Source organism: Schistocerca piceifrons, chromosome 1 (genome assembly GCF_021461385.2).
Source record: "Schistocerca piceifrons isolate TAMUIC-IGC-003096 chromosome 1, iqSchPice1.1, whole genome shotgun sequence".
Classification (NCBI taxonomy): Eukaryota; Metazoa; Arthropoda; class Insecta; order Orthoptera; family Acrididae; genus Schistocerca; species Schistocerca piceifrons.
Window position 1 is genome coordinate 459,237,171 of NC_060138.1, and position 15,190 is coordinate 459,252,360.

Genomic DNA, 15,190 nt, shown 5'->3' on the forward strand with positions numbered 1-15,190 from the left:
CATAACTTCACGTGTTTCTCTATGTTAATTAAATTATGTTATAAAACTTCTTTTCCTGTTTCCTTGAATAGTGGATATTCTGGTAAATTTCTTCTGTGGAGGTGTGACAAAGTGCAGTCATTTCAGCCAAAAAACTTTTCTTATCCTCTCAGTTCCTGTAATCAAGTAACTGTACATTACATAATGTTGGCCTTTCATTATACAAACTAATTAAAAGTGTAACTTTATCCTGAGTCCATGTCTTGGCAGCTTTATTCATCACTTTTTTTTGCTAACATTCACTTACAGTGGATATCCATTGCGAGAGTAGTCTCAACTGTCTTGACAATGCCAGTACACATTTATGGAGCAGTCTGTTCGAGTGTCCATGTGGCGTAGCGGGTTCGCGCTAGTCTTTCATATACGTTTTCATTTTAACCTGGCATATCGAGTATCTTTAGTGATTAGTTGTTTCTTTTTTATTTTTTATTTATTTTCATTTGTTAATTCTTTTTTTTATTTATTTTCGTTTGTTAATTCTGTATAACATGTCTATGACATTTTTACATTTTATTTGCTGCATAGCATTGTTCAAGTCTTGAACTTTCGAAATAGGGTAACTGCTCGTGTTTGGTAGGTAAAATGGACAATTTCTTCGCTCAGAAACATGCTAAGATCACACATTATGGCTCAAAACAAGCATTTCATTGGTACTTTTATTTAATGTGTGCATGAGAATGGCAAACTATATTACCAAGAAGTGGTAGTGTACAAACTGTGAAAGATGGCACAAATTTGGGCTGCAATAAGGCTGCTCAGCACTGTCAGAGTACTCTCAGCTCTCCTGACAATGCTGGTATAGTTTTTCTTGTCTGAGAGCAATAGCAAGCAGCTCTTGAGTGATGGAGGTTGGCATCTATACGAGAAGTCTAAACTCGCAGAGCACGACTATCTAAGGTCTTGCCTCACTCTTGGACACTGATGGCTAGGTGACTCTCAGCACTGTTTACAAGAGATGTGTTACTTGCAAAGCCTCTCTCACATGTATACCTAATTTCACACCTAAAGAATTATGTACTCTCATACACCCAACTGCCAGCAAACTAACTTTTTTCCTCTACAGTGAAAACAGTAGTCAAGAAAAAAATGCTGCAAGACGCAACAATAAGTTTTCAGCCCTTTCAAATTAAAATGATGTGAAGCAAGGAACTGAAATACCAAAGTTATGAAATCTTCCAATGACAAGCAATAAAACATGCTACCTACTGACATCAATGAACTATCTGATCAAAATTGCTGGCATGCAGTTTAAATGAAGTTATAATCAATAAGGCTATATAGGCAGCTTTCAATCAGCAGCTGCATGAGCACTACATTTCTGCTTTTGAAATCCAAGAGGCATAAAGTTTACCGACTTTTGTAAGTCTGTTTTTCAGTAACTACTACAAAAGATGAAGCACAAGTGACTCTTGTCAATCAAAATAGTCATTAGATTAACTTTTTTCTTGTTGTGACATTAAAGTATCTATTCAGTGAAATCTTCAATCAGATCTCATTAAAATAAAAGAATTCAACTGACTGATATTCATTATTTGATAAAGTTATTTCTTAGAATATCTTTCTTGGTACCTGTATAAAAAAAAATAAAAAAAGAACAATATTAAGTATACATTCTACTGCATAACGCATCAAACTTGGCATATGTTACCTGCCTGTATAACAACATAGCCACAGGAATGGTAAATGGATTCTGTCCTTTTTCATCTGTAACCTCTGAACACAATGAGGTCAAATCATATAATTTTACTATGTCAGCATCCTTTCCTGCAAAATATGTTTTATTACAAATAATTTACATATACACACATGGCATAGCAGATTGAAAGTGATAGTCACAAGTAATGTACCTTTGAACAGCCAGTATGTGTGTCCAGCTTTTGTTGCATTTGATTTTAGAAATGAAAGGATATTTTGTGCTACATCCCTAATCACTTTTGGTGAAAATTTGGAATTTTCTAGGTGTGGAAGGTCTTCTGTTTTTATCAGTTCATATTTCTGTACAATGCCATCCAGATGATAACACATTACAAGTTCAGGGACATTGCACATCAGATTGTCCAACCAATAATCAATACCCGTCAGTACATTTATGGGCTTGGATGCATCCCTGTAAATGAAGAATAATAGATGCCTAAATTAAGAAAGTCAAATTAACTACAGTTCATCCATTCATTCATGGATGCCTGTCCTGTTGATCCCATCAGTAAGAACAACTTTCAGGGATATACAACAAGTTGTGTATAAATCAATAAGAGACAAAGACATCATAGAAACTTAATCTGTATAGCATATTAACATCACAACACTGTTTGATGCTTTTCATGCTCATGCTATCTAAATTTAATTGAGTAACTTAGTAAGTTTCTGAAAATGAGAAATTTGCTAACATCGAGTATAGATTTAAGTGTCAGGAAGTCGTTTCTGAAAGTATTTGTATGGAGTGTAGCCATGTATGGAAGTGAAACATGGACGGTAAATAGTGTTATGTCCTAGCCAGTAATGCCAACCGAGCCCGCTGCCAAAAGGTTGGCAGCATCAAAGTCCGGACGCCGTCCGCATAAGCAGCGCCAGCGATACAGGAAATCGCCGCAAGTCTGCGCGCGCCACCGCTGGCTTCTGGCTTCTTAAGCGCTGGAGTCGCGAGCGCTAGGACAGTTCTGTATTCGCCGCTCAGTTGTATACTCGCCACCGAATTGTGTACTTGCTAGTCAGTTGTGTGTTCACCGCAGCAGAGTTGTTGTTTGTCGTCAGCCGACGCTGACCTAGCCGCTCCGACTCGAACTAGACAGATTCTGTAGACACGGAGTTCACTACTGTGTTTGTGTATCTTCGTAAATAAAGATAAGTACCAACTTTTATTTAATCAGAGTGTTTGGGTTTTCATCTTTCTGTTCACTGTTCCAGCGGACCGGTCGGCCCGCTATTAAAAATGTGGCGGTGACTTCGTAAGCCATTTCTACAGCCAAGCGTTTGTCGCTACGAACACCGCCACAAAAAATAGCTTGGACAAGAAGAGAATAGAAGCTTTCGAAATGTGGTGCTACAGAAGAATGCTGAAGATTAGATGGGTAGACCACATAACTAATGAGGAAGTATTGAATAGGATTGGGGAGAAGAGAAGTTTGTGGCACAACTTGACCAGAAGAAGGGATCGGTTGGTAGGACATGTTCTGAGGCATCAAGGGATCACCAATTTAGTATTGGAGGGCAGCGTGGAGGGTAAAAATCGTAGGGGGAGACCAAGAGATGAATACACTAAGCAGATTCAGAAGGATGTAGGTTGCAGTAGGTACTGGGAGATGAAGAATCTTGCACAGGATAGAATAGCATGGAGAGCTGCATCAAACCAGTCTCAGGACTGAAGACCACAACAACAACAACAACTTAGTAAGAACCGCAACTGCTATATCCTCATTTTTTTATTATACAGCTGCTTTTTATCTACCATTAGTAACTTAATATTTGCTTTATTACAATTTACTGCTATTTATAGTACATTATTACTTATCGCACAAAGTCACAACAAACATTGCTACTTGTGATGTAGCTCACAGAAATTTTAAATCCTTGGATTTAGATATTCAGAAAATTTGTAGAAAGAGTGGCTTATTAGGTACATTTTCAATTTTCTTTTGATCAGGAAAGGTTTTCCAATTTCTTGCTTCACTTTCGAAGGGAACATGATATCTTACTGCCAATGTATCATTACTCCATTCTGACCCTGCATGAAAGTTGTTTCTGTGTCTCGTATTGTGACTGTATATATCACAGTTCATAAGAAACTGGTTTATAATATCAGTAACAAAACCCATTAGGAAGTAACTGTATTGGGTAGCGAGGGCAAAAATTCCAAGATCCTTAAAAGGCTTCTGCAGGATGTACACTTGTCTACTTAACATAATATTCTTACTATCTTCTGTTAAAGAAATACTGTATTTACTTAACGTGTACAGCCCCAGAAGCACAAGACAACAGAGGGTGAAAATATGTCTATTGGTCAACACAATGGGAGACATTTCTGATGGTATGAAACACTGAACTGAGCTTCTTGATTAGTTTATTCATATGTTGACTTCATTTTAACTCGTAATCCAGCTAGCCCCCAAGGAATATCACACGCTGTGCTTCATTCAGTGTATGACCTTAATGTTTACTTCTGGTGATAAAAGGTCATTATCACTTGTCTGAAATTGCATATTATGAGCCTTTATGCAATTAAGATTTAAACTGTTAGCTGTCAACCTGTTGTGGGCTGTTCTGCTATCACCCAATCTGCGTCTACTATGGTTGAGAAAGCTTGTGTCGTCAGCAAACATTAATGTTTTGGAGGTGCCCTTTAAATTCATTGGAAGACCATTTATATAGCTCAGAAACAAGAGTTCACCCAATAACAATCCCTTTGCCACTCCACACTGTAATGTTCGCAATTCTCAGGTTAGTACTATGTACAAGATGCAGCCTGTTACTGATACCCTCCGCTTTCTGTTACAGAGATAAGATTTCATTCTTTGCAAGAGGAATGTTATTACTGCCATAATTTGCACAATAACTGCACATACCTAAGTAATACAAATGGAAGTTAAAGATATTTTCAGATATAATGTCAGAGTAGAACAATATGAAACAACTTTATACCAATCTTGCAGTTTTGGAAGACCAAAAAAGACAAAAGAGAAGAAAACACAAAGAATGGTGACAATGATAGAACAGTAATTAGAGCTGTGTAAATTAGCAAGCTTTTTCTCCAAGTCCTACCTCAGCCATCATCAAATAAGCTACTGCTCCAAAAGTCAGTGATGCAGATCAAAATATTTAGGAAACAGTGTCATGGTTTCACCTGACCTGCAGTCCCTCCTTACAAACTCAGGCCCTTCACAAGGACGTAACACCTCAATACATAGAACTTCTCACACACCACGCACCCCCACCCATTGCCTTCTTCCTAAGAACCACAAACTCTTATCATCCTGGCCATCCTATAGTAGCTGGCATCAAAGGCCCTACCGAAAGTATGTCTGCCTTAATTGATAAGAACTTTCAACCCATAGTACAAAGACTTTCCTCCTATATTAATGATACCAAACATTTCCTAGATCCTCTGAAATCCATGACCATCCCATTCTCACCGCACACCTTGTTTGTCATCATTCATGCCACCTCCCTCTATAACAACATCCCCAATGTACATGGTCTGTCTGCTGCTGAACATTTCTTCAGTCAGCACTCACCTGATTCCAAACCTACGACTTCATTCCTACTCACCTTAATCAACTTTTACTTACAAATAACTACTTCACCTTTGAGGGATAGACATATCAACAGATTACAGGTACGACCTTGAGAACAAAGCCGGCTTCTTCCTACACCAACCTCTTCATGGGTCACTTGGAGGGGCTTTCCTGGGATCTATAAGTCTTCAGTCCCTGGTTTGGTTTATATACAATGATGACATCTTTACCATATGGACTCATGGTGAGCCTGACCTGTTAAAATTCCTGGAATCTCTACCTACCTTCTTCCAATAAAATTTCAACTGGTCTGAATCCTGTGCCACTTTTTTGATGTTGATTTCATCCTCAACGAAGGACAGCTACACACTTCTGTCCACATTATACCTACTAACAAACAACAGTAGTTAGCTTTTGACAGTTGCCACCCTTTCCATGTCAAACATTCCCTCCCATATAGTCATGGCATTCGAAGCAAACAAATTTGTTCGGATGCAGACTCTTGAGAGCAGACTCTTGACACAGTAGCCTTCACTGGACATAATTACCCCACCAGCCTAGTTCAAAAAGCAGATTTCCCAATACTGGTACTGCTGAACCCTCCAAAAAACAGCTTTGGAGCACACCACGGTCACTCAGTATTACCCTGTTCAGCTACTTCGACAAAGCCGTGACTTCCTAAAATCATGCCCTGAAATGAGATTCGTTCTGTCTGAGATTTTGCCCACCACACCTAGAATAGATTTTCTTCACCGTTCCAATCTCCGCAATATCTTTGTCAGACCCTATTCTCCTTCTGCACCCATCTCCCTACCCTATGGCTCCTACCCTGGGAGCGTCCCCGCTGTAAGACTTGCCCTATGCACCTTCTTACCACAACCTGTTCCAGCCCTGTAACTGACAAAACATATACTGTGAAAGGGAGAGCCACCTATGAAGTGATACGTCATATACCAGTTGTTACGTAAACACTGTTCAGCCTTTTACATTGGCATGACTACCATCAAATTATTAATTAGGATGAATGGACATAAAGAGGGTGTACACTGGCCACATCCGATATCCTGCTGTAGAGCATGCTCTACAAAATGATACGTGTGACCTCGTTGGTTGTTTCACCTCATACACTGTCTAGATTCTTCCCCCAGACACCAGTTCCTCAGACTCCGCAGTTGGGGACAAGCACTACAAAATGTTTTTGGTTCTCGCAATCCATCTGGCCTTAATTTACATTAATTTCTTCTGTCTTGGCATTTCTTCACAGTAGCTACTCTTTTCTTCACTCAGTTTTAGTTGTCTGCATCTTTCATTGTCTTACCCGTCTATTTTTCACTGGTCTCCTCCCAAGTCTGTTACATATGATGCACTGAACTTTCCACTCTTATTAACTCATGCATGATGTTTAAGCAGTAATCTCTGTCTTGCATATTACCCTGTCTTCCACCTTTGACCTCTAAGGTTTTCAAATCTTGTCCAATGCTGACCCCCCAACAGTCTTTTCTTCTCATCCCATCCTGTAAGTCTCTCCTGACACGCAATTCTTTGTGATTTTTCTGAAATCCACCCCTTTTCCTAGACATCTCTGGTTATTTTCCTTCCCCTTCAACCTTTCTGCCTGAAGAAGGAGCCACTGTCTCCAAAAGTTTGCCTAATTATAACTTTCTTTATGTGTGTGTTCTGCCACCACTTGGTGAGTAGATTTTTTTAATCTATCCAATAAAACACTTGTGCCTCTTATCTTATAATTGTTTAAAATTTAGATGGTTCAATATCTGCCAAAACATTCATATGAATGAAACTAATCAGTTTACAGTATTCTCTCAACAAACATCAATAAACCACTCTGGTGACAGTTCTACAGTGTATCAACTGTATCAAATAAAATTCAACTGATAAAATTAACAAATCATGTGACAGAATTGCTGGCCAGAAGATACATTCACGAAACATAATATGTAGTGTTGTCAACAGACTCACATAAAAGAGAAAGTGAAGCACTTTCTAGCTTTTGCAACAAAGATCTTCATCTACCCTCATTCTCTATGCTGATATGTCCCTGTCATCCTGGGATCTGAGTAATCTGCTTTTCTTTTCAACAACCTATCCCTCCCTCCCTCCCTCCTTCCTGACAAAGGAATTTGTTCCACTTTGATTTTTATACACGGTGAGTCAGGAGGAAAGGTACATGCTTTAAGGGGTGATAGTATTAGTGATACTGAATAAAAAGCTTCATATGGACTTGATGCCCTACTCCAAATGGTTTCCAAGATAGAACACATTTAATATTCATTGTTATTTATTTTCTGTACTATCAAATATTGCCACTGTTTACAATGTGCCACAATAGTGTACAGCAAGTTGAGACGAACAGTTCGATATGGGACACTTGTTGCCTATCAAGTAGGGAAACTACCTCATCTTGGCCTACAAAAACTATAAGCTACAGCGCATACGTGTGGAACAAGTTTTTCAACATTCTTGCGCTCTCCTCGCACAAACCATTAGTTCTAGGGAAAAAGATGAATAGGACCTTTTTTGTAGGAAATTTAATATAGTCTAATTTTGTATTGTGACACGTTTTCGCTGGAGGGTGCAGTTTTTGAGTTATTCAAAAAAACATACAAAAGTGATATTAAATGTGTTCTATCTCTGAAGCCATTCAGAATATGGCATACATCCATATCAAGTTTTTTGTTCAGAATCACTAATACTGTCACCCCTCAAAACATGTACCTTTACTCCAGAGTCATGCTGTGTATGTCTATCCGTAGCGTTACACGTTTCGCCTCTTGAAGGTAAGTACTGGTTGGCAAAACTGTCATATAAATTATCAGTTGTCAAACAATGGCAACTCCAGGTAGGAATATCAACAATGTAGGAAAAGAGAGACTGCGCACATGACTGCCTGATTCAGGATCGAATAACAACATTATTAAGAAAAAGAAAGATTGCTACTCGTGATACAATATAGAGGAGATGTTGCATCGCAAAAAGACATAACAAAATGACTGCCATACATATTGAGGTTTTGGCAAAAAGACCTTTGACGTAAGCCTATAATGTGTGGGCACATAATGAAACAGCGAGGGATACAAGTGCCTCCACACCCAGCCTAGAGAGGCCCAGAGAAGTTGCCTCGCAACCTGGACATGCAGCGTGTGCACAACAGCCCAATATACGCCTGGCTTGCCAGGCCCTCTACTTCACTTATGTTTACTTGCTTACCACGTGCTCACCTACAAGACTATATACCGATGCTGTGTTCTATAGTTATGGGACTTTGTACTGCTCTTTACTCAATTTAGTTTAATTGTGGAGTTCTTCATGTGGAAGCAGAATAATATGTGGTTGGTGTTACTTCTGATTTTGTGTCTGTACAACGTTACAACATACTTGGCAATGAGTGCACCATTCTACTCCAGGTGCTTCGTTTCTTTGTTTCAATACACAGCCAACACATCGTTAGAAGAAGATTTTCAACCTCTTGCTGAAAAACAGCGATCTCTCACCAACCAGCAGCAGGCTGGCACTAAGCTATTTGGCAGCTTCATTGGTCAACTGGTTCCACGTCCATTGACATAGCCCCTACCATTTCCTCTGTATGATGATATTGCAGGAGATTGTGACGCATATGAAAAACGCCTTCGGCAAAATTTTTAAGCTTCAGAGTCATCAACCCCAATTTGTATAACACTTTATTTTTGTCATGGATTTCTCCTCATGCTTATTACCCTTTGTCAGCTAGCTCCTCTTCAGGAAACTGCCAGTCTCTCTTTTGAGGAAATGTGTCAGTTGCTCACTAATTGTCATTGCAAACATATTCAATTACTGCTGCTCGCACTGAGTCCTACCATGCGCTTAGCCATCATCGCCAGTTTGTCATCACAGCCCACTGGGACTCATATGCTGATTCGATGGATTGTGATGCAACAACATGTCTGGATCCTGATAGGGAAGTTCATGAGTGTGTTTTACAATGTGGAAATTCTATCTCACAGATGTTCTGAAAATTGCTCACTATTTTGAAGTATCTAGGGCATCAGGAAATATGATATAAGCATTGTGTGAAATAGCTGCCATTTCTTCCTTTCCTCCTTGGCCACCATCGTTAGCTCATAGGGGAAAGCAAATGTTGCAGACGTGCAACCAGGGCTCCACACTGCATAGGGAAGCACTGTGCTAAACAGCAGCAGCAGCAGCAGCACAACAGGGGTCGCATGCTCCTCTTCCATTGTGCCTTTATTGTTTTGTTCAACATGAGCAGGCAACATCCCCAAAGAATTGGGTGATGTGCAACCACTGTAAAAGAAATGGACATATCGTGCCTGTGCGCAGCTCACGAACATGGATGTGAACAGTGTTTCCCAAGTGATGGTAGCCCCAAACAAATTCTAAAATGAAGTAAATGTTAAAGATGTTAAAAATGCAAGTGGACATGAGTGCAACAGTTACTTTATTAAATTTTCAAACCTATGAAGCTCTTGGATCACCAATATAGTCCCCTGTATCTCATTGGTTGGTGAGTTACACATCACCAGCATTGTCCTGTTGCCTCCTATATCTCTTTCGCTAGCGGGTTACAACAAATAACAAGTACCCACATTGGGACAGTTTTCTACTTTTGTAGTGTACAAAGCAGTTGTTCAGCCTTTGACTTTTCTAGTATTAGATGAGCCCAACACTGAAAAGCTATTTGTGTTAGACACCAAGATTTCTGGGTTCTCTTTACTGGTGAAGTGCATCTGGTATCGCATCAAGTTCTGCAACAACAACTGGATGTATTCTGCTCGGAACATTCCTCCCTGCTTTTGGAAAGTTTAGGGCGTACTATCGATTCCAAGGTTCACATCACAATGAAACTGACAGCACATTCCCATCTTTTTCATGCCTGACCAGTCCCAGTAGCTTTATGGAAGCAAATCAAATTGGAACTACATCAACTTAGATTTTTGAGTGTTATCATACCTGTCTCATCTAGTGAATGGTCTACTCCTCCGGTAACTGTCAAAAAATCTAATGGCAACAACTGTCTCTGGATGAAGATCCCAAACATGTTCTCTGAGTGAAAACCCCCTTTGAGTTACACCAATACCAGCATCTGATATTCAGCTTGGCTAGCGCCCCTGCCATTTTCTGATTTTTAGAGCAGCTCAAGGCCTCAGTCCCAGGATGCACTAAATACCTGGACGATACTGTGGTCTCAGATTTTTCAACAGAAAAACATTTCTGAAATCTTTGTGCCTTGTTTATGATGGAACAGGCTACCAGTTTGAAATGTAACTTGGACAAATCACAATTTTGTCAGCCATCTATATCTATCTCGGTTTTGAAGTTTCCCATACTGGCGTCAAATCTTTATGCCAACATGTTGATGCCATCAAAACTTTGCCACGTCCTACCAACGTGAAAGAGCTGCAAATTTTTCTCAGAAAGCTTGCGTGCTACTATAAACTTCTTCCTGCAGCAGCCACATTGGCCCAGCCACTTCATGCTCTCTTATGTAAAATGTTCCTTTTCAATGGTTGGCCACCTGCAAGCATGCTTTTACCCTATTAAAGTCAAAATTACACTCAGAATCTTGCTTGGTTGCCTTCCAACCAGGCCAATACCTTGTTTTGGCCACAGATGCCTCCCAATATGGCCTTGGGGCCATTCCTGGACATTAATATGCCAACGTTTTTGAGTGCACTATTGCATACACTTCCAAAACTGAATCAGGTTCACCAGCACTACTCACAGATAGAAAAAGAAGCCCTTGCTATTGCATATGTGTTCAAAAAATTTCATGTTTTTCTATATGGTTCTCAGTTTAATTTGATAACTCATCATAAACATCTGGTTTCTCCTTTCAGTCCTTTACAATCTTCACTGGACACAGTAGCCCATCACCTGCAATTCTGGGATTTGTTATCATCATGCTATAACTATGAGATTCATTTCTGACCCACACCACAACATACTAATGCAGATACTCCTTCTTCACTGTCAAATAGCCCCAATCCAGAATTTGAGCAGGATGAGCTGTTGTGTTTTCACTTAGACATCGAAGCCCAAAATGCTGTGGATGGTTTTCGTACAGCCAATTTTCAGCAGCTGTCGCAGCCAACCCTGTCTTATATCACATTGTTCAATTTGCTCACCACAGTTGACCCGACAAACCACCAGGCCAAGCATCAGGTCCTTTGCATAATTATTATGCTCTCTGCCACCACCTCTCTTCTTAAGTAATAGAACCCAGTACGTTGTCCTCGATGGTGAGTGTTCATCGGAGGTGAGGGTATCATTGGGAGTGCCCCAGGGAAGAGTGGTAGGTCCGCTGTTGTTTTCTATCTACATAAATGATCTTTTGGATAGGGTGGATAGCAATGTGCGGCTGTTTGCTGATGATGCTGTGGTATACGGGAAGGTGTCGTCGTTGAGTGGCTGTAGGAGGATACAAAATGACTTGGACAGGATTTCTGATTGGTGTAGAGAATGGCAGCTAACTCTAAATATAGGTAAATGTAAATTAATGCAGATGAATAGGAAAAAGAATCCCATATTGTTTGAATACTCCATTAGCAGCTTGACACAGTCACGTCGATTAAATATTTGGGCGTAACATTGCAGAGCAATATGAAGTGGGACAAGCATGTAATGGCAGTTGTGGGGAAGGCAGATAGTCGTCTTTGGTTCAATTTTGGGAAGATGTGGTTCATCTGTAAAGGAGACCACTTATAAAACACTAATACGACCTATTCTTGAGTACTGCTCGAGTGTTTGGGATCCCTATCAAGTCGGATTGAGGGAGGACATTGAAGCAATTCAGAGGCAGGCTGCTAGATTTGTTACTGGTAGGTTTGATCATCACACAAGTGTTACAGAAGTGCTTCAGGAAGTCGGGTAGGAGTCTCTAGAAGAAAGGAGGTGTTCTTTTCATGAATCGCTACTGAGGAAATTTAGAGAACCAGCATTTGAGGCTGACTGCAGTACAATTTTACTGCTGCCAACTTACATTTCGCGGAAAGACCACAAAGATAAGATAAGAGAAATTAGGTCTCGTACAGAGGCATATAGGCAGTCATTTTTCCCTCATTCTGTTTGGGAATGGAACAGGGAGAGAAGATGCTAGTTGTGGTATGAGGTACCCTCCGCTACGCACCATATGGTGGATTGCGGAGTATGTATGTAGATGTAGATGTAGATGATGATGATGATGTGTTACTGTTGGCTACTGAAGTGTCAGTGCCTAGGGTTGTGATGTCATCCACATTCCAGTGGCATGTCATGCACCCTCCGCCTGGACCGTTGGGGTGTTTCTCGTATAAAACTGCTGGCCCACCATCACATGTTTTAGTCACATACTGACAATAGGATCACCTGCATTCTCTTATGTTTGTTTTGTTTTGTTTGGTTTTAGGACACAAAATGAACTGGGGTCATACGCGCCCAAGTCAAAACTATAGAACACGATGACAGAGAGGAGTAAAAAAATTACTATACATCAATCCCAAGTGACATAAGAGAAGACAGCTAAAAACAGCGACACGGAGAAAGGGCTACAAAAGACACAATACAGAAACAGAGGTCCAGAACTAAAAATTAAATGGCCTTCACCATATCACTATGACGGTTAAAAAGTAAAACGCGGTCGACAGCCCGCACATCATTGCTAAAACAGCTGATAAATCAGATGACAAACCCAAACAGGAACGTAAACGCTTAAAAAAAAAAATGGACATTTGGTCAGGCAGAAGGGCCGAGAGGAGGTTGTCCAAGCTGCTGGGAGAGGCTTCATTACCTGGCACTTATTCCCACAAAGGGAGGACCAATGGCAATGACAAAGTGACAGATGGCAACACAGAGATCATCGGAGGGAATATAGGAACTAGTGGGCTGAGGTACAAGGACTGCAGCCTTGGCAGCACCATCAGCAGCTTCATTTCCTGGCAGACTGACATGGCCAAGCATCCAAATAAGCATCACAGTGGTCCCATCAAGAGTGAGCAAGTGACAGTTTCCCTGGGCCTGTTGCACTAAGAGATGGATGGCGGACAGTACACAGAGACTTTGAAGGGTGCTGAGCAGAGGACACAATTGAAAAGCCTGTGTCACTGGATGTACTCTGTGGCCTGATACAGGGCAAAGAGCTTGGCTGTAAATACTGAGCAGTGTGCAGGAAACCGATACCGAAAAACATCATGGCCAATGACAAAGACACGTGACACCACGGATAGTATGGGAGTCATCAGTGTACACAAAGTTACTATCACGAAGATTCATGTGAAGGTCATGAAACTGAAGGCGATAGAGCGAGGCTGGAGTAGTGTCCTTAGGAAGCGAATGAAGGCCAAGGTGAACACGTGCCACTGCATGATGCCAAGGTGGGGACGAGTTCACACCCACAGAGAAAGTTGCAGGTAGTGTGAAATTAAGCTGCCGGAGCAAGTGCCGAAAGTGGACTCCAGGAGGTAACAGAAAAGAGGGGCATGCCCCATACTGGCGATCAAAAGAGTCATCGAAAAAGGAGGCATAGGGTGGGTGGTCATGCATGGCAGACAAATGACATGCATACATGCTGAGGAGAAAGTCATGGCATTGGGACAGCAGAAGTTCGTCAGCTTCGGCATACAGACGCTCAACTGGGCTAGTGTAAAAGGTTCCCACAATAGTGGTTGCTTGGTTGGTTTGGGGTATAAAGGGACCAAACTACAGGGTCATCAGTCCCTTTTTCCTGACGTAAGTAAGGCTCAAGGTACAAAAACACCCAACACCACACCTAAAAAGAAAACGAATGGAATGAACACAAAAAAGGAAGAAAAAGAAAAAAAAAAACTGGGAAAACATACACCACAAGGAAAAGTAGAAGAAGGTATTAAAAGCATAGAGCATATGGTCTGGGCTAGCTGATCACAATAAAAAAAAGAGGAGTAGTCAGCCACTCTGCAACACATTAAAATGTCTACCCCGAAAAGATAAGATGAGATGAACATATGTAGGAAAAGACTACCATCAAGACAAGCAAATGTATACAAAGTGCAACAGGGTTAAAATGGAGAGAGGGTGGCGACCTCAGAGAGAAGGCTAAATGCCCACCCCACATGATAAAAACCCTCCCTCACGAATAAAATGTAAAACTAAATCTGCCTGTTGAGGCATTGTCACCGAATACTGAAGGTAGGGTGCTGGGAAGGTTAAAAATCCACCGCAGAGCAGTTAAAAATGGGCAGTCCAGCAAGATATGGACAACAGTCATATGTGAGCTGTGTGAGCTGCAGTGACACTGAGGTGGGTCCTTGCGATGGAGGAGGTAGCCATGTGTTAGCCACGTATGGCCAATGCGGAGCTGGCAGAGAACCACAGAGTCCCTGCAAGAGCCCCTCATGGAGATCTTCCACACATTCATAGTCTCCTTAAGAGCACGCAGTTTGTTATGCTTACTGAGATTATACCATTCCGTCTCGAAAAGCTAAAGAACGTTGTGGAATAATAATGATCATAGGTCAGTTACAGGGATGCCGATCTGCAGAAGCGGTTTCCGTGTAGCCCGTTTGGATATCCTGTTGGCAAGATCATTTTCTGGGATTCCAACATGGCTTGGGGTTCACACAAACATCACGGAATGACTGGACCATTCCTGGGCATAGATGGACTCCTGGATGGTCACTACCAAAGGATGGTGAGGGTAGCACTGGTCAATAGCTTATAGGCTACTCAAGGAGTCAGTACAGAGAAGAAACAACTCGCCAGGGCATAAGCGGATGCGTTCAAGGGCACGAGAAATGGCTGCCTGCTCTGCAGTGAAACACTGCACCCATCTGACAAGGAGTGCTGTTTAATATGTTCTCCATGAACATACATGAAGCCAACGTGACCATCAGCCATTGAGCCGTCTGTGTAAACCACTTCATGGTCCCGGTACATGTCAAGAATCGAGAGAAGGT

At 41.1% G+C, this 15,190-nt stretch overlaps 1 protein-coding gene across 2 annotated transcripts in view; it reads right to left on the reverse strand.

Annotated features, from left to right (window-relative positions):
- LOC124792931 (erythroid differentiation-related factor 1) overlaps nt 1–15,190 on the reverse strand; it is a 223,155-nt gene that overhangs the window by 150,289 nt on the left and 57,676 nt on the right. For both annotated transcript variants that reach the window (XM_047257980.1, XM_047257981.1), the window contains exons 7-8: nt 1,887–2,146; nt 1,692–1,803 (exon numbers count right to left, since the gene is read on the reverse strand). In XM_047257980.1, coding sequence (XP_047113936.1) covers nt 1,692–1,803; nt 1,887–2,146 — 372 coding nt within the window. The remainder of the gene's footprint in view (nt 1–1,691; nt 1,804–1,886; nt 2,147–15,190) is intronic.